The sequence below is a fragment of the Perca fluviatilis genome, chromosome 9 (genome assembly GCF_010015445.1).
Source record: "Perca fluviatilis chromosome 9, GENO_Pfluv_1.0, whole genome shotgun sequence".
Classification (NCBI taxonomy): Eukaryota; Metazoa; Chordata; class Actinopteri; order Perciformes; family Percidae; genus Perca; species Perca fluviatilis.
The window spans coordinates 16,255,531-16,276,720 of record NC_053120.1 but is presented as its reverse complement, the minus strand read 5'-3'; the positions used below and the strand labels follow the sequence as shown (position 1 = coordinate 16,276,720).

The 21,190-nt window shown below is 39.7% G+C and overlaps 1 protein-coding gene across 2 annotated transcripts; it reads right to left on the bottom strand.

Moving 5' to 3' along the window:
• Positions 1–1,025: 1,025 nt before the first annotated feature.
• slc5a5 (solute carrier family 5 member 5) lies at positions 1,026–19,863 on the bottom strand. Of its 2 annotated transcripts, none has more exons than XM_039810977.1 (16): positions 19,622–19,863; positions 17,680–18,067; positions 17,169–17,234; positions 16,937–16,988; positions 15,820–15,887; positions 12,951–13,105; positions 11,991–12,131; positions 11,453–11,582; positions 10,666–10,754; positions 9,902–10,014; positions 9,572–9,642; positions 9,319–9,405; positions 3,980–4,182; positions 3,375–3,472; positions 3,060–3,145; positions 1,026–1,267 (listed from the first exon to the last, which is right to left on the bottom strand). In XM_039810977.1, exons 2-16 carry the CDS (start codon positions 18,025–18,027, stop codon positions 1,199–1,201), a joined length of 1,776 nt encoding a protein of 591 aa, XP_039666911.1. In that variant the 5' UTR covers positions 18,028–18,067; positions 19,622–19,863; the 3' UTR covers positions 1,026–1,198. The 2 variants fall into 2 exon arrangements, with proteins under 2 accessions (XP_039666911.1, XP_039666912.1); XM_039810978.1 differs by having other exon boundaries at positions 12,951–13,066.
• Between the last annotated feature and the right edge of the window lie 1,327 nt (positions 19,864–21,190).

Below are 21,190 nucleotides of genomic sequence, written 5' to 3'. Positions count from 1 at the left end.
AAGATAGAGTGTCTGGAAATGTTATGCTTACTTTTGTATAGTGAGAATGGGTAAAAAATTTAAGGAAATGAAATAAATATTCGTCATGCGATATGAAGTGCTTTTGTACTTATTGGTTACGTGGATCTGGCAGCCATAATGGATGTGTGGCCGCCATGTATGTGCATGCATCTGAATTTCTAAGTGACATGTAATCGTCAGCAGGTGTCACTATAGCTACACCAAAATCCACTTTAATACAGCATAATACCCTTAATGCCTGGATATAATCAAGATAGTTTGAAAATAAATGGTCAAAACCATTTTAAACAAATAATAAAATAAAAAAAACTATACCCTTCCAAATAGGTAACCATCTTTTCACCTTTAGAAAGCTTACATGGACAAGTATTTACATTTAAAAATACACTTGAAGCTGAAATTATACACTTTTGAAAACATACTCAAAAGTACAAGCACATGAAAATGCTACATATTAACAGTAATATGACGTGTTACTCTTCTTCGATGTTTAGAACACTATTCCTGATTTGATGTACCATATGGTAGTTTTGGTCTTATATGCTAAAAATTCAATAGTTAAAATCTGTAAATTATAAACTTAAAAAACAAAGTTTCATTATATAACACTGGAATGTGAAGGACGCAGAAGCAACCATTAGGTAACTGTCAAATATGGTATTAATTTAGACTTAAATCATCTTGTACATAGACATGTTCCCCTCTTGACTGAAATGTATATTTAAAAAATAAGATTTTGTCTATAGAACCTACTTTTTATGATAACAAACCTGAACCAGTTATCTTGGTGATCTGTCTCTACCTGTGGAGGTGTCCCTGAAGCCTCCACAGGCCTTTGAAGAGCCAAAGAGTGAAGTTTTGACAGGCTATCATTATCTCAGTAGTCACCACTTTCTTACTAGTCACACTCACAGGAAATGGTTTATGACCCAGTGCATTCATACAATTGACAGCAAATTCCCAGCACACTGGGGACTTCATGCATGAATGTAGTCACAGACATGTAATGTGGAATATATTTTATTTATTGTTTTCATAAAAGTTGTGCAGAGATGGACTAGTGACAAAAATGCTTACTGCCAGTGGAGAGGAAAAGCCACTGTCATTGCTTTCAGTTGTCCAACACCTTAACTCTTAGTGGTGATTAATTATTGCCAACATCTGTTGGTTCTTCTACTTAATTTGTGTCTTCTTTATGCAGGTCTCTCAAAGGCACAAGCTGTGGTTTATCTGTCGCCTTGAGTACCTGCAAAAAAGACCAAGATTCTGGCTTTAAAACAGTAAGAAATAAAAACTGATGGACACCAGGTTACTCTGACACACATAGCCTATATTAAACAATAATTCCCAGGTGCACACTCCCTAAACATTATATTGATTGCGACTGTAGTAGTTGTAGGGTAAAGTAATAATTAATTCATAAATTTCTTTACCTGGTTATTGCTATTCTGACTCACAGGTGGCGCATCCCAGCATGTATTGTGCATAAGACCGGGAAACTTTCTGGACATTGTTCCAGTCTTAAAGGGAACCTATTATGCTTTTCAGTATTTTCATATCTGTAATGTTACAATGTCAGATTTTCATGTTAAACGTGGCCAAAGCTTCAAATAATGAGGTAAACGTATTTCAGAGAAATCCCTGTGAGCAAAAACCATAGATTTCCCAATGTTCTGGACGCTACACTTTCAACGTTTATTTCTACTCTCGGCTCTGTGTGATGTAACTCTGAGCTGGGTTGCTGTGATTGGTCATCTGCTCCAGGCAAGCTACTGAAGCGTTTTTTTTTTTTTTTTGGCTAGCGCGCAGTGTTTACTGCCTCAAGTACTGTAGCTACTTGCTACCGCCATAGAAGCTTTAATCTTGGCTACCAATGTTGTTTATTTCTCCCTAATTTCATGTCACATTACTGCTGGAACATCAGGAGGCGTGTTTCCAACTTTGACTTTGGAAATTCCGACCTCCGAGTACAAATGGAACGCACTAGAAGCCACCAACTGTCCGGAGACAACAACAACAGGAACATTGATATGGAAAGTTGACCAATCAGAGCCGACTGGGCTTTTTTCGGGAGAGACACGCTCTCCAACAGACAGTCTTATACAGAGCAGTCCCTCCAGAAAAACGTGATTATGCGATCGCATAATTCAATGCATAATCAGCCAAAGTCCGCATATTTATGCGGGTACTGCATTTTTTCAAATACACCGCACTTTCGCCGCATAAATTGCCGATTTCCGCGCAAAATATGCGGGGCTTGCATGATTTCATAATCCCCGCATTTTCGTTGCAAAAAAGTCACATATATCTTAGCAGAAAGTTGAAAAATGTTGTGTTTAGTTCACACAAGAGCAGCCATTTTCCCCTGTTGCCATGGGAACGTTATGAAGTGACTTTATGAAGTGACATAATTACGCGACGTGAACATCATCGAAAAGCAGGGTGTTGGAGAAATCACTTTTTTCTCTTTTTCATCAAACTGCAGTTTTTGCAAGTTCCCACAATTTCATTGCATAAAATTGCATAAATATCATATATTCCATTGCATTTTTTAAGAAAACGTGCCACATAATCAAGAAAAAAAACTCCGCAGGTGCAGCAGCCATGGGCAGTATGAGAAAAATTAAAGCATGTAAACATGTTTTAGTAGAAACTCAAAATTCAAGTATGAATCTGAAAATGCTATATAATAGGTCCCCTTTAAAACAAACACAGTAAGTCAACACATCCACATCTATAAATGCAGTGTCAGTCCAGAATAAGATATTAACAATAATAAAGTTTAACACTTTTAGCAGGGATTCATTTTGTTGTGCAATTTACAAAATTGATACATAACGTTTTCAGAACAAAACCCATAAGGTCACATTCCAGTTTGTTAAGTAGCCCAAGATAATACATAGACAATCTCCCGTATTCATTAATATGTCTGGTTCATCCTGTTCTACTATAAATGTTTCTACATTCTGTAGGTGTATCTACACTCATAAAACAACAGGCGCCAAAGGCATAAGCTTGTGATATAGGACTGTACTTACTCTGCACTCTGATGGGACTTCTACTTGCTTTTTGTTTAGATCCCACCATAACAAACCCTCTTTAATATGATGCCTCTTTGTTGGTCCTGCATGTAGAGAGAAACAACAATGTAATGTAATGCAATTCATCAAAACAAATAACAGATGCAAATGACAACAGAGTTGAATCATACAAAATTGAGGAACATAAGAAGCTTGTGTTGGATGTAGGTTGGTAAATCTAAATTACTGGCAACTCAGTGTAGTTTATTAAAACAGCAGTTCTGAATAATTTGTCATTGTGTGTCAGGAGTTTTTTCTTGTTTATCTTCTTACCTGTCGCATAGCTCACTATCAACCCAACTAGCACGACTGAACTCGTCGCCATGGCACCAAAGTAGAGGTAGGATATGGAGTACAAGTGAAGCAGGCCCCTAGTTTTAGAAAAGAAAGGGTTCATAACAATAGTTGTATTGCTGTAACATGTATCTAATCTTTGACAGGACTTAGTCTGTTGTTTTACTACTCTACACTATTAAACACCACATTCATTAAGGAATTAATTTATCATTTATATTTGTATTCCTTTTAGTACAAATAAATTGTGATTATAGATGCTGATCACCATCTTTAACCGATGTAAACCACATGGGGAAGAAAGGCGTTATTATGGAACCCACGCAACTTCGAGGCAAGGCCTGCCCATAGCATTCACACACTACTATTAGCCATGCATCCATGCTAATGCAAGGTCACGTAACCCGATTTGTTCAGGTCCTATTCCCTGACCGATCGGCTATCCTAACCTTAACCACTCGAGGTCAATGCCTAACCCCAACCAATCGAGCTGCTTTGTAGGGCGGGACTTGCCTAGAAATTACGTGGGATCCATAATAACGCGGGAGAAAGCCATCAATGCAGGCATTCTTGAACTCACTGACCCTGGGTCATTGGGATGAAGCGGGGGTGAGATGGAGGGTTGGTCCTGGTGGGGGCTGCTGTTCAGGGTGACGTTTCTGGGTCCACACTCGCCTGCGTAGCTGGGCAGGACACCCATGGTATCCTCACTGGGTGGGTAAAGAGTTGAACCAACAGCCAGCCATAGAGAGACACAGCAGCCCACTAAGATTCCTGAGAACACCCCCTGAAAGACCAAGTACGACTTTAAACAGAAGACATGGTATAATTTGAGGCAAACTGGATGCAACACATCAGTTGGTCTTTGTCGGTGCTAATTCTTTGAGGTTGGGTCTATAAGCAAATGTTAACATAACGTACTTTGGAAGAGTTTTGTTGCAAAATGAAACATGTCACATGGAAAGGTAAGACCTGTCCTTATATAATGCTAAACTTTCTATAAAAAAAAAACCTTGATAATCTCACAACACACCTAACATAAAATTATATAAATCAGTATTAACCTAAAATCAGTGAAAGCAGTCATGAAATTACTTCTTCATTTTGATAACAGTCTGCTGAGGAAAGACCAAAAGACTAAAAACTGTCTTGATAACAGGAGAATATGCAGAAACAGCTCTAAAAGTTTTCTCACAAGAAGGACGTGGAAAGTGCAAAGCTTTCAAGATAGATAGAAGCACTGTTTTGTATGAAGGTAAATATGGTGCAAAACGTGAGAGCTTGTAGAATACAATGTGAGAACTTGCAGAACAAAAAATTTAACTTGTATGTTAAAATTTGCACTTGTAAAATAAAAATGTGCACTTGTAAAATAAAAATTTGCACTTGTAAAATAAAAATGTGCACTTGTAAAATAAAATGTGCACTTGTAAAATAAAAATTTGCACTTGTAAAATAAAAATTTGCACTTGTAAAAATTATTCACATTTGAAGTCACAAAAGAAAAAAACATGAGAGCTTGTAAAAAAATCTGAACTTGTAAATTGAAATTTGCACTTGTAGAAAAAATATTCACAAATGTGTAGATTGATATTTGCATGAACACAATGACAGCTGCAAACTTGTAATGCAACATTTACTCATGTACTTTTTTTTTACTCAGGTTGATTTTCCATCACAACCACAACTCAGTGATTACAACCTCTCGAATCTGTCACTGTATGCGCTCTCGCATCGCCAAGAGGCGAATCTGCGCCTCGACTTTTGCAACACTTGTTGCGATACATTTGGTGCAAAACTAATTTGTACCTGTGGACTTAGGCTGTGGAGCTCTGATCCAACAGAACGGGAAAGCAGGGTTTCTATCGCCAGATGAGGGACAACTCTGTCCGGCTTATTTAGCTATGTCGCATGGAAGCCTGGTTGAATAGCAAGCTAGCGTTAGCTAACTAACCAACCAGCCTGATTCTAAATAAATACCTTTTAATTATCTTAACACTTTTTAACAGTCAAACTGAAACACTGGCGGTGAGCTCCAGGTCCTGCAGCCGCAGACGGACCGTCACCAGCGGGTATCGGCCAGCGGAGCAACATCGCTATTATTGCCAGAAAGCTTCGCTGCCGACCTCGACCTGCAGTCGGAGCTCCGCGGAGACACAGAGAGCCCCCGCACCCGGTAGCATCGGCACATCCCCGGCCATGACCACAGCTTGCTTTGCTGATGTTGTGCCTCACTGCCAATCATTGCACCCGCTTGGGCAGCAACAATAGCTTCTGCAGAATTACATCCACCTCGCGGGCAGCAGCAATTATTTTTGCCGAATAATGCGTCATCTCTTAACCCTCGTTGCTGCCGAGATTTGCACCCAGGTAGCAAGGAAATGATAGTCTGATAAAACATTGATGTCTCTAAACGTTGTAAAATTATAATCATCATTGATGAACATGACAAAGGAATGTATATAGCCTACATTTTAATTAAACAGTAGCTACTTTGCCTTATAAAATCATTATTTCCCCTTATGGATGGAAGTCTTGGCAGGGATGCAGAACTTGGCACGTGTTACCCGCTGATGACGGTCCGTCTGCGGCTGCAGGACCTGGAGCTCACCGCCAGTGTTTCAGTTTGACTGTTAAAGTGTTTAGATAACTAAAAGGTATTTATTTAGAAGCTGGTTAGTTAGCTAACGCTAGCTTGCTATTCCACCAACACTAGCGGTGAGCTGCTACCGGGTGCGGGGCTCTCCGTGTCCCGCTGGAGCTCCGACTGCAGGTCGAGGTCGGCAGCGAAGCTTTCTGGCAATAATAGCGATGTTGCTCCGCTGGCCGATACCCGCTGGTGACGGTCCGTCTGCGGCTGCAGGACCTGGAGCTCACCGCCAGTGTTTCAGTTTGACTGTTAAAAAGTGTTAAGATAATTAAAAGGTATTTATTTAGAATCAGGCTGGTTGGTTAGTTAGCTAACGCTAGCTTGCTATTCAACCAGGCTTCCATGCGACATAGCTAAATAAGCCGGACAGAGTTGTCCCTCATCTGGCGATAGAAACCCTGCTTTCCCCGTTCTGTTGGATCAGAGCTCCACAGCCTAAGTCCACAGGTACAAATTAGTTTTGCACGCAAATGTATCGCAACAAGTTTTGCAAAAGTCGAGGCGCAGATTCGCCTCTTGGTGATGCGAGAGGCGCATACAGTGACGGATTCGAGGTTGTAATCACTGAGTTGTGGTTGTGATGGAAAATCAACCTGAGTAAAAAAAAGTACATGAGTAAATGTTGCATTACAAGTTTGCAGCTGTCATTGTGTTCATGCAAATATCAATCTACACATTTGTGAATATTTTTCTACAAGTGCAAATTTCAATTTACAAGTTCAGATTTTTTACAAGCTCTCATGTTTTTTTCTTTTGTTGACTTCAAATGTGAATAATTTTACAAGTGCAAATTTTTATTTTACAAGTGCAAATTTTTTCTAACAAGTGCAAATTTTTATTTTACAAGTGCAAATTTTAACATACAAGTTAAATTTTTTGTTCTGCAAGTTCTCACATTGTATTCTACAAGCTCTCACGTTTTGCACCATATTTACCTTCATAGTTTTGGCCTTCTTATTCAATGTCCACATGATGGGAGATCATTTATGAAGGGAGAGGGGGCTGTTAACATCAATTGTTAAGTTTGATTTAAAGCTGAAGCTCTGACTCTATAATTTATGTGATATATCATGCGAGAAGCTTTGTGTCTGAAAAAAAAGGAAACTTTTGAGACGTTCTTCTAAAGTTCAATCCAAAGCTACTGGCTTTTATCACACTTAAAGGTGCTCTAAGCGATGTTGGGTGACGTTACTTCTTGTTGACGTTCAAAGTATTTTCAAACAAAACAAAGACTAGCTCGCTCCTCCCTCCTCCTCATCTCGTTCCCTCCCTTCTGTGCTTCAGCACACTAACCCCCCCCCCCCCAATCCTTCTTGTCGGTTATTGGCTGAACACTGGAACACGGTTTGTGTATGTTTGCATGGTCCTGAGGCCTGTACTACGAAGCAGGATTTGGCGTTAACAAGCTAACTTAAGGCTCAACCCAGGATTTTCTGTACTACGAAGGTGGATCAGTTGTTATTGGGTTCAATCGCCATGGTAACTCATGCTGAACACCTAACCTGGTCGGGAGCAGGTTAAGTTGGAGATCAGAGATCAACCGGTGTAAAAGCACCGCCTACTGACCAATCAATAGGTTGATTGAGAACGGCGTCACCGTTCTTAAAGATCAGGCGGAGCTCGGTGCAGAGAGAGAGAGAGGGAGAGAGGGGGAGAGAGGGGTGCGCTCATAAAAGTTAAAACATTTAGAGACCAACAACCCCGTTAACATGGGTATTTTTATGAAATATAGCCTATATATTTTAATGGGAGGGAATTACATATCGGCTTCTTGAGCCGTGTGTCGCCAATGCGCACATCGGTTTGAATTATGTTTTTATATTTTTTATTTGCTCTCACGATCGCTTCCCACTGCCAAGGTTGCAACTGAAATAATAGGCTAAAGCAATGACAGTTTATGGAAAGCCCAAGTGTAATTATGGTCAGATCTTGGTCCTGACTGATGGGGAAGTGATATTGGAGTTGTGATTTAGACATCTACAGCGTCGGCAATTTTTTTTTATGTTCAGCTTTCCTTCCTGTTTTAGGAAGCAGCGACTGTATTGCGTTTTCCCTGGAAAACCGAGTCTGTGTCCTTCATATTTATGTAGAATTATAATTTGCTCTTCTTATATATAACATGCGGCTCTGGTAGATGTTTGCGATCGATCGTGGTGCGCAAACACCGCCTCTTTTATGTGAACGTGTGCGTCTCTAGATTGGACAAACCTGGGTTGATTGAACTAGTTGATAACCACCTTCATGACACCGGTTATCCGGGACCGCAGTTGTTAGGGTTAGTGAAGCCGGATTACTGAAAGCCATGTTGATCTTGCTTCGTAGTACAGGCCTCAGGTTGGACCATTCTGTTTTTGTTGGCGTGTGTGGACCCTGGGCTGTCTACAGAGACCGCGTTTTTTTTACAGTGTGTTCAGGGGACCGGCAGCTCTTGGATAGTAATGGTGCGTTCTTTTTGTCTTGTAATCACGACTAGTAGCTTGAGCGTGACGTCACATCCGTGTCGAAAAATGAATAACCGCGGGTTGTTGCATTCTTTTTGTCACACAATACTACGAGTCGGAGAAAAGATGGATTTTTGTAACATTTAGGATTCTATTCACCCAGTTATTGACATATTACACAAATATATCTCACAGTTTGATACATGAAAATTACGTTTTGATTAACGTTAACGTTAGGCTACTGCTCTGTTTTCTGCTCAAGACTCGGCTTAAAGCCATTGTTGTCATATAGCAACGGAGCGTCTCTAGCCAATTTCAGATGCACAAGCTACAAAATAACTAATTAGGTGGTATTTAACTCATAATAAGACTGTAGCGACATGCCTATAGGTAGCAGTATACAGTGCTATGTGTACGACTTCTTCGTTTGGTTACAACAACGACAAAAGTGCTTAAAATTGTAGAAAACCACAATGTTTAATACGTGTGATGCACGACGTAGCCATCTTTGAAATTGAACTTGGGGTCCTCTGAGTTCAGAGGACGACTTGATGAGTTGTATATACGACCTCAGTGGCGTTCTTTTTGCAACTTCCGGTTCGTAACTTCGGAAAACGACTCGTAGATCGACTTTGGTGGACAAAAAGAACGCACCATAAGGAGATGTTTGCTGTATGTGACAAAAAATGTTGTGGCCTAAAAAACGCGTGACATCGCTTAGAGTACCTTTAAGGATTTTAGGAATGTCCATATTTCTTATAGGTTTTCCAGAACAAGTTAGTCAACAAATGAACTATGGTGCACAACACAGAAAAAAACACAAATCACTCACCAGCCTGTTTGTTGCTGGAACAAACATCCCCAAAATGAATACGCCAAGTAATGGACCGCTGACCACACCCATGACAGTGAACGACCCCTGAATAGAGAAGACAAAGGCAGCTTTGAAAAGCAATCAAACACATCACTGAGACTTTATTACAGAATACAAAGTAAATTTTGTACTTGAACTAGTTCAGTTCAGAAACATTTCTCATTTACTATTATAGTCATAAAATGGATTAAATAAGATTTAGGTATTATACCTGAAGAACTCCCCAGTCCAGGAAGGAGGAGAGAGCAGCCATGGTGATACAACCAACACCGTACAGGAACGCTAAAAGAGAAAAGAGATTTAAAGTCCCAAAAGTTCTAAAATATAACAACAGGAAGTGGTATCCATCCATCTGCTGGGTCGAAATGATGACATAATATGATTTGTACTCCAAATAAGTAATAATTGGTGCTAGTGTAAATCAAGTGAGTTTTCTGCCTTATACCATGATTGTCGGTTTGTTTTAAAAGAAAAGTGGTTATAAGAATTCAAGAGTAAAACAACTTAATTAAGTGGATGTTTTTGTTGAGAATTGACCTACACAGTCCTTTGGAAACAAGTATCAATTTCTTCTGGGTCATGTGGAGCAGATAAGGTTGCAGCAGATCCTCCATTGTTACTGCAGCCATTGCATTGATACTTGTGGAGGCTGTGCTGTGAAAAAGACGTGAACAGTTATTCCACATCCGCATCTCACTGGTTATGTTTACATGCTATTAATGCTCTTTCTTGTGACTACCAGAGCCACTGAGGACAACATAATGCTCAAATAGTTGTCTTTAAGGTTAAAACTTTTTAAACTACACAAAGTATTGCTTTAAAAGTTCTAAAGAAAAATACATTTATCTTGGTAAATACTAAATACTGGTATTAAAGCATGATCCTGTACCAAAAGAGGCTGCTAAATTCAAGAACAATCCAAACTCTACATGTTGTGGCTTTAATGGGCTGGAATTCATTCCCTGCAGTGGTAGAATACTTACTCATATTGTTTGTTTAAGTAAAAGTACCAACTCAAAAGTATAAAAATATACTCTATTACAAGTCACAGTCCTTCATTCAAAATCCAAACAATTTACTGAAAGTATAAAAAGTAAAAGTACTTGTTCAACAAGTAATGGAGTACAAAGTAAAATATTTCCCTCTGAGTAGAAGTAGGAAGTTGCATAAAATCCTCAAGTCTAAGTACCTCAAAATTATACATAAGTCTATTAATTAAGTAAATGTACTTAGTTCCACATCTGGTTCCCATTTAAGGAGGAGACTTGCCATGAGTTTAGTTTAGCAAAAGCAATATTGAAATACCTCAGAGTCCCGCTGTATGCACAGGCAAGGAAAAGACCTGAAAATCCAGGGTGATCTCGGAATATTTCCAACACAAAGTACGGCATATACTTCATCAGACGAGAGAGAGAGAGAGAGAGAGAGAGAGAGAGAGAGAGAGAGAGAGAGAGAGAGAGAGAGGAAGGGAAACAATGAAGAAATAAATATCTGTGTTGGAAAAATAAATTATTTCCACTTGTTTTTTATTGAATAGAATCTGATTCATTCTGTAAATTAATTGAGTCACCAACCAATAAAAGTAACTTTTTTTATACTGTTTACAATCTATAAAATACACTTCAGCCCAGTCAGACTTCATAACTGGGCAGTGGTGGCCAAAGGTTAAAGAAGTGAGCTTGGGCCCGGGAGGTTGTCGGTTCAATCAGACCCAGACCGGCAGGATAAAATCTGGATGGGGAAAGTGAAAGAACAGCGCTTGTCCCTCCCTCGTTACATTTTCTACCACCGCTGAGGTGCCCTTGAGTAAGGTCCTTAACCCCAACGGCTCCAGTGGAGCTGCTCAGTGGCCAGCAGACCAGACTGTGGTTGTACTGGGCAGCTTCCAGGTATGAATGTGTAACTGTGTGAAATGAGAATTTGTTCTCAATCTACTTACCTGGATAAATAAAGGTTAAAAATAAAATTTGGCTAAGAAACCCCTAAAAGTACAGATGTTTCTCTTTTAACAGCTTTAAAAACCAAGTATCATTTGAACCCGACGACACAGCATCATGCTCTGGTCATGGATCACTATGAGTGTCTTGGGTACCAGATCGGGGGCAGAAATCCTCCCAGACTTCAGTGGATCACAGTTGATGTAATAAGCAAACATGACGATGCCGCAGGTTGCTGCACTGCTCACAATGACACACAGACCCACTTGGTTCACAAACAGAGCCCTGCAATCAAAAGAAAACATCATTATAGTGACCCAGGATTGGGTAAAAGAAATACAAACAAACCAGAGCATTTTCCCCCTATCCCAGAATAGATAGGCAGTGTAGCCAGACCATACTCTGGTGCTGACACAGCGCTGTGGAGATAGGTCTGGCAATGCGAGACTAGGGCTGTGCATGCTTGATTGATTAGTGTCTTGCCCTGTTGTGCCGTGGTTATTTCACTTGTCATGACACCTATGCATGTCTCTTTAGAAACCTGTATGTCATAGATGCTACATTGTTGTTTTTCTACAATTTATAAACTAAATTCAATAAATTCAAATTCAATTCACAAAACCTTTTAAATTGCTGTCCAAAACACCTGATACAGTAGATCTTTGTTTGAATGACAAACAGTGCTCCACTTACCACTTGGCGTCTCTTTCTGTTCTGCAGGAGATGTAGCGCTGGACTTGAGATTGGTTTACCCCGTACATGGACAGCCAAACCAATGCACCTCCGACAGAAAGGCTCCAGAAGGTATAGCGCTGCCGCGGGTCAATACCAAAACTGGTGGAAAATATTACGAACAAATCAGTGACACTCCACTCTTCACAGCCTCTTTCCATTACAACACCTAGAGTTTAAGTTCAAGTATAGTGTGACAAAAAACATCTTAACTCGGGGTCCACTTACTAGCTTTTGACAGCATCTCTTGGATGCAAATACTTTTTGAGCAGAGATGGAGGTTACAATTTCCCCCCCATATACAACCACCTGAAATCTTTTCATCTTAGGAATTAATCATGGGCCTTCTTGGTGACAAATCAGCAAACTCCATCCACCAAGGAAGACTGCGAGATATGGTTAAAAACTCAAGAAAAGGTGCACCTTGGTAGTTCATCTGGTTGAGCGTGCGCCCTATGTACAGAGGCTCAGCCATTCCGCAGCGCCTGCGGGTTCGATTCTAACCTGCAGTACTTTTCTGCATGTCATTCCCCCTCTCTCTTCCCTTTCATGTCTTCAGCTGTCTGATCAAATAAAGGCCTAAAAAATAATATCCAAAAACTCAAGAAAAAAGCTGGTAAGTGGACCTTGAGTTAGTTTGTTTCCCAATTCAAGAATAAACTTTTTCAGTTGTTCCGGGATAGAAAAACTTGAGAGCCAGTCGTAACGAGTAGTATTTTAATTTTTCATTTTTACATATCAGCCTGATATAATTTTAAATTGATGCATCATCATTAAAAATATACTTGATACTATTGCAGAGAAACTGTAGCAGACTCTGATAACATTCTATTGTGTGAGAATCTTATTGTGCACAGTAATGTGTGGTTATCCAGATATGTAAGTGTTAAAATGGAAGGGGGGAAAAAACAGTGTTTTTACTCATTAAAATTAATGCGTGATCCATTTTTGGCAATCTCCAGCACAACTGCAGGACCACCAACCAGAACTGTGCCGCGGATGAAAATGGCCACAAAGCCGGACAACATGACAACAATCTGGAACACATCAGTCCAGATCACAGCTTTGATGCCACCCTGTTACAGACAGATGATTGTAGAGACAGACAGGAAAACACACCACAACATCGTAGACTTTTACAAAGAATAAATTCAATTAATTAATTAAGGGCAAGATGTATTCTTTACTTACGCTGTACCACTTGTTTCACTGACTACATAGAAGTCTGGGTGTTAAGAACTTGAAAGAGATGTTTGAACACCGCTTATGTTTTCACCTTCACTAAATCGAAGTTGGCTTTTTGAAAACGCTGCCTCTATCCCTTTTTCAATAGGCCCTGTTCCCAAAATTAACAATGTTTTTTTTGTTTGCCTGCTTAATCCTTAATTTCAGTATAATGTTTAGTTTATTTGATAAAGTATTTGATGCATATAAAATGACATAGGCCTGGTAAATTGGTTTATGGGTTCACACTGTTTTTGCTATGGTTCTGTGATGTGGGTTTGCCTGAATAGGTCCTCTCAGCAGGGAGAGGCTGGGCACTCCTAAGGTGTAGGTAAGATAGTTCTGCAGTGAATGACATTTTTATAATATCTGGGGTGCCTAGTGTTGTGGGTGCACATATATGTATAAATAGTAATGTCAGCAGTAACTGATCTATGTAAATGTAATGGTATTTTTCAGGATCCAGAGTGTTAATGTTGCTCTTTCATTTAAGCTCACCCTACAATCACCTGTGTAGGTGGTAGGTTCCCATTAAGTGAGGCTGAGAGGTTAAAAGTGCAGGGTGCTTCAAGGTGCTTGGCTGGTTGTTCTTGGGGTGCCGACAGTCATCTTATGATGATGATTTATAAAGCTATGATAAGATAAGTTTTTGATTATGGATGTCTTGCATACGGATCAGCAGCTAGGTAAGTTAGATGTGGTTCAGTCTAGGGCTTTGAGGTATAGGGCATTCCGGATAATACCGATCCCGGCACTTTTAGTGGAGTCAGGGGAGGTTCCATTGAGGCTGCGACGTACAAAATTGGCATTAAAATATAGCTCTAAGTGAGTTGGGAATTAAAAATATTTTACTTAAAAACTTTTATGTGTGATGGTCCTAATCAAAAAGAAAGAGCACTGGAACTAATTAATTTCCTGAAAACCACAGACCTATTGGAAAATATAGTTCCAAGAGGATCTTTAATGTAAGCTAGATTGTCCTCATCACCAGTGGGAGGCAGCAATGCCTAGTAATCAGTGCCTAGTCTGCCGGAAACGAAGAAGAAGAAGAAGAAGAAGAAGAAGAAGAAGAAGAAGAAGAGAAGAAGAAGAAGAAGAAGAAGATTTAGAAGAAAGTGCCTTCAGAAGAAGGGCAAGATAGAAAAGACTTGGCAGCTTGCTGTGAGATTGCTGTTTTATCTGTTTGTAATTTTGCCTCAGTTTAATATAGTTTTGTGTGTATTTCCATGGTTTCATTGTGTGCCCTTTGTCTGAGTTTCAAACACCACAGTTTTGCACATATCCAGCGTCTTGTCGGCTTCTAAAAAATCCCTTTTTGGGCCCCCCACCACTTCATCGGCCTTTGCATGAGGTGGTGGTGGTGTGACAGGCATGCTTGTCGTATTGTTTTTGTAAAGTTAAAAAAATTGTCAGACGTGTTAGATGGGGGTTTCAAACACCACACAACCATCCAACATGCACTTTGGATGAAACATACTGACGTCTTACTCACAACCAACTCTAAGAAACATCACCCCATAACCACACACTGGATTTAAAACAGGAGAAGAAGCCTGGGTAGTCCTGCCTCGTCTAACTGTGGCATTGGTTATGACTGATACACTAGGCAGACGTCAAAAAACTAGTGGCACCGAAGGCCGACTGTTACATTGTAAGTGTCTTGGCCAAACATACAGTAGATATTCCAATAGTTCAGTCCTGGGGGCTTTCTCTTTTTTATTAGATAGTATAGAAAGATAGGAAAGGGGGGAGAGAGGGGATGACATGCAGCAAAGGGCAACGAGGGCAGCCCGCACACTCTATTGGGTGAGCAAGAGGTTACCCCATTTTTGGCAAGTTTTGACAGCTTTATATCGGGTATTGGATTGATCAGATGAGATGAAGATGAACAATCAGAAGAGTTCAATTGGCCAATAAAAGGCCAGCGAGGGTCGACTAGTGTAGACTGTCCTCCCCCCGGAAAAACGCTCACATAAGTTGTTTGTTCTAAACCTAACTAATTAGTGTTGGTGCCTTAACATAACCAAGATTTTATGCCTAAACCTAACCACACTGTGACCATTTCACAAAGTTAATGACGTGTTTAAAACTGCAACTGTTACATTCTCTGAAAAGGTCTGATAAGGTCGTATTTCCTCCCAGCACTAGAGGCGCTAATTTGAAACGCTCCTGTGGGTTGTATTAGAGGGTAGGAATAAACATCCGATATTGTTGTATGATTAGGAGGACTTGTTGACTAGTGGCAACGGTGCAGGACTCACCAAAAATACTAGGGCGGCTGACGGCCCAACTATAACCGACTGACGACGATCTCCCTGGTGTGTCAGCAGCTTTAGAAGTCACGGTAGCATTGACCATAGTGCTGGCATGCACTGCTAAATCTTCAATGGGTAGAGTGACAAAATCACTGCAAACGTGAAGCTTATTTTGAAAGCATTGGGACTCCTGCCATTATGCATTTCTGGATGCACATTTAAATCTTGACAGAAATCAGTCCAGTCTGTTTAATAGTGTCTCCCCTAAGTGCCATGCAGCTTTGATGAGATGGAAAGAAATATTTCCTTACCAGTGTGGTGTACAGGGTGCAAATGGTCCCAGTAGAAAACAGAGACACCCACATATTGAGTCCAGTAGCTAAAAAACAACCCACAGTATTAATGTGTTAACATGGAATATTGCCTAATTTATCACTTTATTCTTAAACTATAGAACATGACTAGTCATTAACAGTGTTTTAACAGCATTCAGTACACTCTGATGATTCTGAATTGTTTTGATCACATATTTCAATTGACATCACAATGTGAAAGTACATTACTGCCAGCAAGCTAATTATATAGTCACAAAGAAGAGTGGGATGTTTACTTAATATACTGTAGGTACCAAGCAGAATGTCCCTTTTAAGATGATAATAATTAGATGCATTGTTACAACTGGTAAAGATGGAGCTAATTTCAATTACTTTAAATACTGCCGGGTAGCTTAATCCATTAAATTACATCACAATTTATTAGTTGATTATATTTTGTATTAATAATCTGACTCTGCAAAGTGTAACTAAAGCTTTAAACATGTATGTGGTGGAGTGAAAAGCACAATATTTGCATAAAGAATGCGGTGGATCTGTTCCCACAGGTTTACCTTGCCAGGTCTTAGATGTTATTCTCATACGTGTGATGAAGTTGTGAATTTAGGGAGAAAATCATGTATTACTTTGTATTTGTGAATGATGGACCAAACATCAGAATTGTGGCAATTATAACCGAAATGCCAAATTAATGAAAACATCCAATTAATGCATACAGACTATAGGGCTGGGTATTGTTAAAAAATTGTCGATACCACTGTGACTTGGAACTCTTTTTTTAATGCAAATTTTATAAAATCCATTTTACCAAAAGGTGCAAATCTTTTTTTTCAGCTCTTTTGCACTTTCACACTGTAGTTAAGCCTCTCAAAATACACCAACACACACTCGTGAGCCCCCGTCTCTGTGCATAAGAGTTTTTTCTGCATGCTTTTACGACTTGTAGACAGCGAATCAATCACCAGCATTATTAGATCTTGGTAGAAGCATTCTGCATGCTTATTGGCTCACTGAAGCTGAGGTAATTTACTCCTTAGGTATTGAAATTTGGTATTGAATGACAAGGAATTTTTCAATATTCGGTCGTCTCGCCTACCTTGGTTGAGGATCAAGGCAGGTGCATAGATGACAATCCCTGTGTAAAGCAGCTGGGGAAAATAAAACAAGGAATTTAGCAAACACAGTGAAATAAAGTTTTACAGGTGATGCTTGGTTTGTGAATCTGAGCCAAAGCAAATATTAGCACAATAATTGTTCTCTCAATGTGACACCCTCTTGAAAAACACAGAATAAAACATTGACTTGGATCAGAGAACATTGTGTTTTACCGTTGCCACCAGAAACTGGACACTCCCCAAGAGCTGCATCCCTCTGCCAAATCTCATCTTCAGATACTGTGACAAGCAGATGGCTAGAGTTTCAATACAGCAGAGTTTCTCTGCACCCATCCCTCATCCTTCCTCACCTCTTATATTCATCCCACACATCAGACCCACAGGTGCATTTCAACATTGTGACAGAGAAATCCTGACCCTCTTTCTACACTATGATTGGCTAGAAATACCTTGGGTATTTTAATGCTTAATTATTTTGTGTTCAGTAAATTTAAACCCTCAAATCAATGTCTCTTATAATTCTCCTGAGGAGTCTGCTTTTTACATAGTTTGGTCCAATAACCTTTAACCACTACCATCAATTCTAACATTGTATGTCTAAATCTTTAGATCTTTGTAAATAGGTCACATGAAACTGAAATACATATTTTTCACCAGTAGGCTACACATTGTTTACATGATGCTCCTGTTCAATTCACAACAATAACTGGAAAGTCATTGTGACCTGATTGGTGCTGGTGATGCCCAGTCGAAAGAAAACTGGCAGGAAGAGGTAAGCTGTCAGCAGGGAGTTGATGCTTTGTCCGAGGCACATGTAGAGGAATTTAAAGCCATAGCGAGAAGCCTCAGCAGGAACACCTATAACTTGGACTGCTGACATAAAACTGGCACAGAGCGACAGCCCAACAGGAACTGCCGACATGCTCCGACCCCCGGTGAAGAAGTCATCAGCAGTGGCTCCCCCTGGCCTCTTCTTCAGGGCATGGAAGAGTCCGATGGCCATAGAAACGGACAACATGGCAGCAAAGACTGCGTAGTCGGCTAGAACGAAGCCTGCAAACTGCTCTTCCATTATCTTTATTTGATGCCCTCTGCCTTGTAGTTTGGTTGATCTGTCAGTGTGAATTAGAGTCAATTAGTGACCATATAATGACTGATGGAGACACAAGGCATATATGTTTTTGAAGAGGGATCAGTCATGAATGATTTGGTGTGTTTTGTTCTATGGTCCTTTATTGTATTAGTTTTGTGTTTTTAAAGGCCCATCTAGGGACAGCCATTGCAAATTGGATTAGGCTATAAATGGTGTGTAGCATTGGTTTACATTCATGTCCCTATACAAACAAACATTAAATAATATTGAATATATTCTTAGTGATAACCGTAGAATTGACAGTTAGTGGTAAAAAGCAAAAGAGGGGTATCACTGCATGTAGTCTCGCTTTGCCAGACCCTCCTCCAAAGCGCGCTGGGGAAGGGTCGGGCTACTTCACATAGCATTCGGGGATGGGAGGAAAACATGCTCTGGTTTATTGGCATTTCTTTAAACCAATCCCAATCGTCTTGGGCAGCGCTAAGCACCAGAGAAAAGCCGCAATGCCGCTGCAAAATAGCCTCGGAAGGAAGTTGTTTTGGTGGAACGTGTACGTTTAAAAGTTGTTTTAGTCGTGCAACATAAAACTCAGATTGTACAGATAGTTTAGCTAGCTGTCTGGATTTACCTTGCATAGATCTGAGAAAAGGTTAACCATAGTCCTCATAAATCGACTGGAGTTTAAAATGCCAACACAAAGAAAGCCTAAGGCAAGTGAAATCCGGCAGATTTTTCGTCGGCAACGGAGCAATCCCGGGAGTGGAACGTCAAGGATATAGACTTCACTGCATGTAACAATTTTTAATATTATTACTGGGGATTTTACTACTTTGAGTAGTAGTGTAAAATAATAACATTAAATAATTGTTACTTAATGTAATTTAGTGTATGTTCCTGTGGCTCAGAAGGAAAAGGGGTTTGTCCACTAATTCAACAAGGTTGGCTGTTTGATTCCCCGTCCTCCTCTCCACATGTCAAAGTGCAAGACACTGAACCCCAAAGTGCTCCTGATGTTCAGGCCGGAACCTCCATGCATCGGTGTGTGAATGAGAGGTTAATCGCTATAGATGTAGTCCATTTACCATGTAGACATTGTAATTTAAATTTATCCTGAAAAAAAAAGATTTATAATGATTTTATTTTTGTTGTAAAAGTGGACATTTGAAAAAGTGGGATCTTAATTCTCAATATATTTTTTAAGAGTAACCAAAGGTTGTGTGTTTTGCATTTAATAGGGGGGGAATGCTATACTATGTAAATATGCTCCTACTGCAATATCCTTTCAATTAGCAAGTAAAGTAAGTTTAGGTGGTATTATTGTGAATACTCTATAATATGTAGCCTATGTACTCTGAATTTGACACATTTATAAAGGTTATAACCTCTATAAATGTGTCATATTCAGAGTTGATTGGATTAAGAGTACTGCAGCTAAAATGTCACATATCACATTCTTACAGTTTTTAGAGTTGCAGTAAGTAAGAAAGACAAGTTCAAAGTTACCTGCTACTGAAGATAAATCTGCAAAAAACTTTCTAATCAGAAAGTTGAATTAAAATTTCATAAGACTCACCACTTCAGTCCCGTTGCTTCCACTGGAATGTGCTGACAGTCTTCTTCACTCCTCAGCAGCTGCTTCGCCTCCAAACACCTTCTTTACTACGTGCGTAAGGCGTGCGCACACCGTGAAAGTTCCCTTGGGAGTTTGTCAGGGAGTTTGCACAGTTAGGTGTTTACAGTGTGTGACTAAAAGGAAAATGATGTTCAAGTGTCTCATGTTGAGGAGCGCAGGGTCCTGCTGGAGCCTCCTTTCTGCAGCACATGACCCCAGTGTGTGTGTGTGTGTGTGTGTGTGTGTGTGTGTGTGTGTGTGTGTGTGTGTGTGTGTGTGTGTGTGTGTGTGTGTGTGTGCGAGAGAACGATAGAAAATGGAGGCAAGAGTAAGATTGAAATAAGGGAGTGATTGGTATTCATTCTGTCTGATACCTTGTGTTAAAATATGGCAGTGTTGTCCTCTTACCATTCTAGCATCTTTTTGGGCCCTCACATGAGGTACTCAGTCTCCTTTCCACCCCCCAAGTCCGACATCCCTGCTTTCATGTTGCGTCACTCTCTTCCAAAATGTAAATCTGTGCCGGAAGCTGAGTAATTAGTCAAATTTTAGCATTGAATCACACTGAAAGATAGACAAAGGAGAAGTTGATTGAGCTGCAGAAGAAGTTTGAAAATTGTATAGCCTATAGACATTGGTTTTAATGTCTGATTAAGACTGTGGATGGTGTGTCAGTAAAGGTTTACCAAAACTATCATTTAATGTAATTTTCATATAATTTAATTTAGTGTACCTTGAAATTTACAAATATTTAAAAACTGAAGAAAAAAAATCTGTAATTAATGGAACATTAAAATGTTTGCAGTTTAGATCAGGTTACTACTAACAGCTACAACAGGAAACTGCTAAAACCCTCAGTGCTGAACAGGGAAACCGCAGTTGTCAGCTGGTTCTCTTTTCCGTGTCATGTCAGATGAGTACATTTCTGCACTGAACTGCATTTGCTTTCACTAGATTTGCATTAAATGAATGTCTTCCCTTATGAAAGCAGTCATTGAATGTACCATAATAGCAGGGCCACACAGAATATGGGGATGCAGATTTTTTTTTTTTTAATTAATTAAATTAAACTCATGTTAACACATCTCCACAACAAGCAGAAAACTGAAATCTGCTAAATGTTTTAAATTCCGCACAATTTTATTCTGGATCACCGCTGAAAAATTATTATACAAATCTGCAGATTCCATTTGGGCTTGCATATCAGCACAGGTGACAGTTTTACTGAAGGCTATTGATTCAATGCAGGAGTCTTTAACTGTGGGAGATTGCATTTTTAGGATTTTAAGACCTTTTTGATAGATGTTGGTCTAATTGGATTTGTGGCTTCATAGAAAAATGTGCTAATTGTGACTCTGCTTGCTGCCTTATGTGTTTTAATATAGCAGATACCTCTCTTACTTTACTTCTATTTGTTGTTTTCATTCCCCCCAAATCGTGTCTACAAATTTATTTGGACTCAGCACCTGGATGTGAAAGACGTGTATGTGTGCGCAGGGGCGTTTCTAGGAATTGAGGACATTCGGGACT

Coding starts and splice junctions, on each gene's coding strand:
- slc5a5 (XM_039810977.1), bottom strand. CDS start 18,027: ATGGAAGAGCAGTTTGCAGGCTTCGTTCTAGCCGACTACGCAGTCTTT. Junction 9,406..9,571: donor TGGACTGGGGAGTTCTTCAG/GTATAATACCTA, acceptor TTCTCTATTCAG/GGGTCGTTCACTGTCATGGG. Junction 3,473..3,979: donor CTTCATCCCAATGACCCAGG/GTCAGTGAGTTC, acceptor TTCTAAAACTAG/GGGCCTGCTTCACTTGTACT.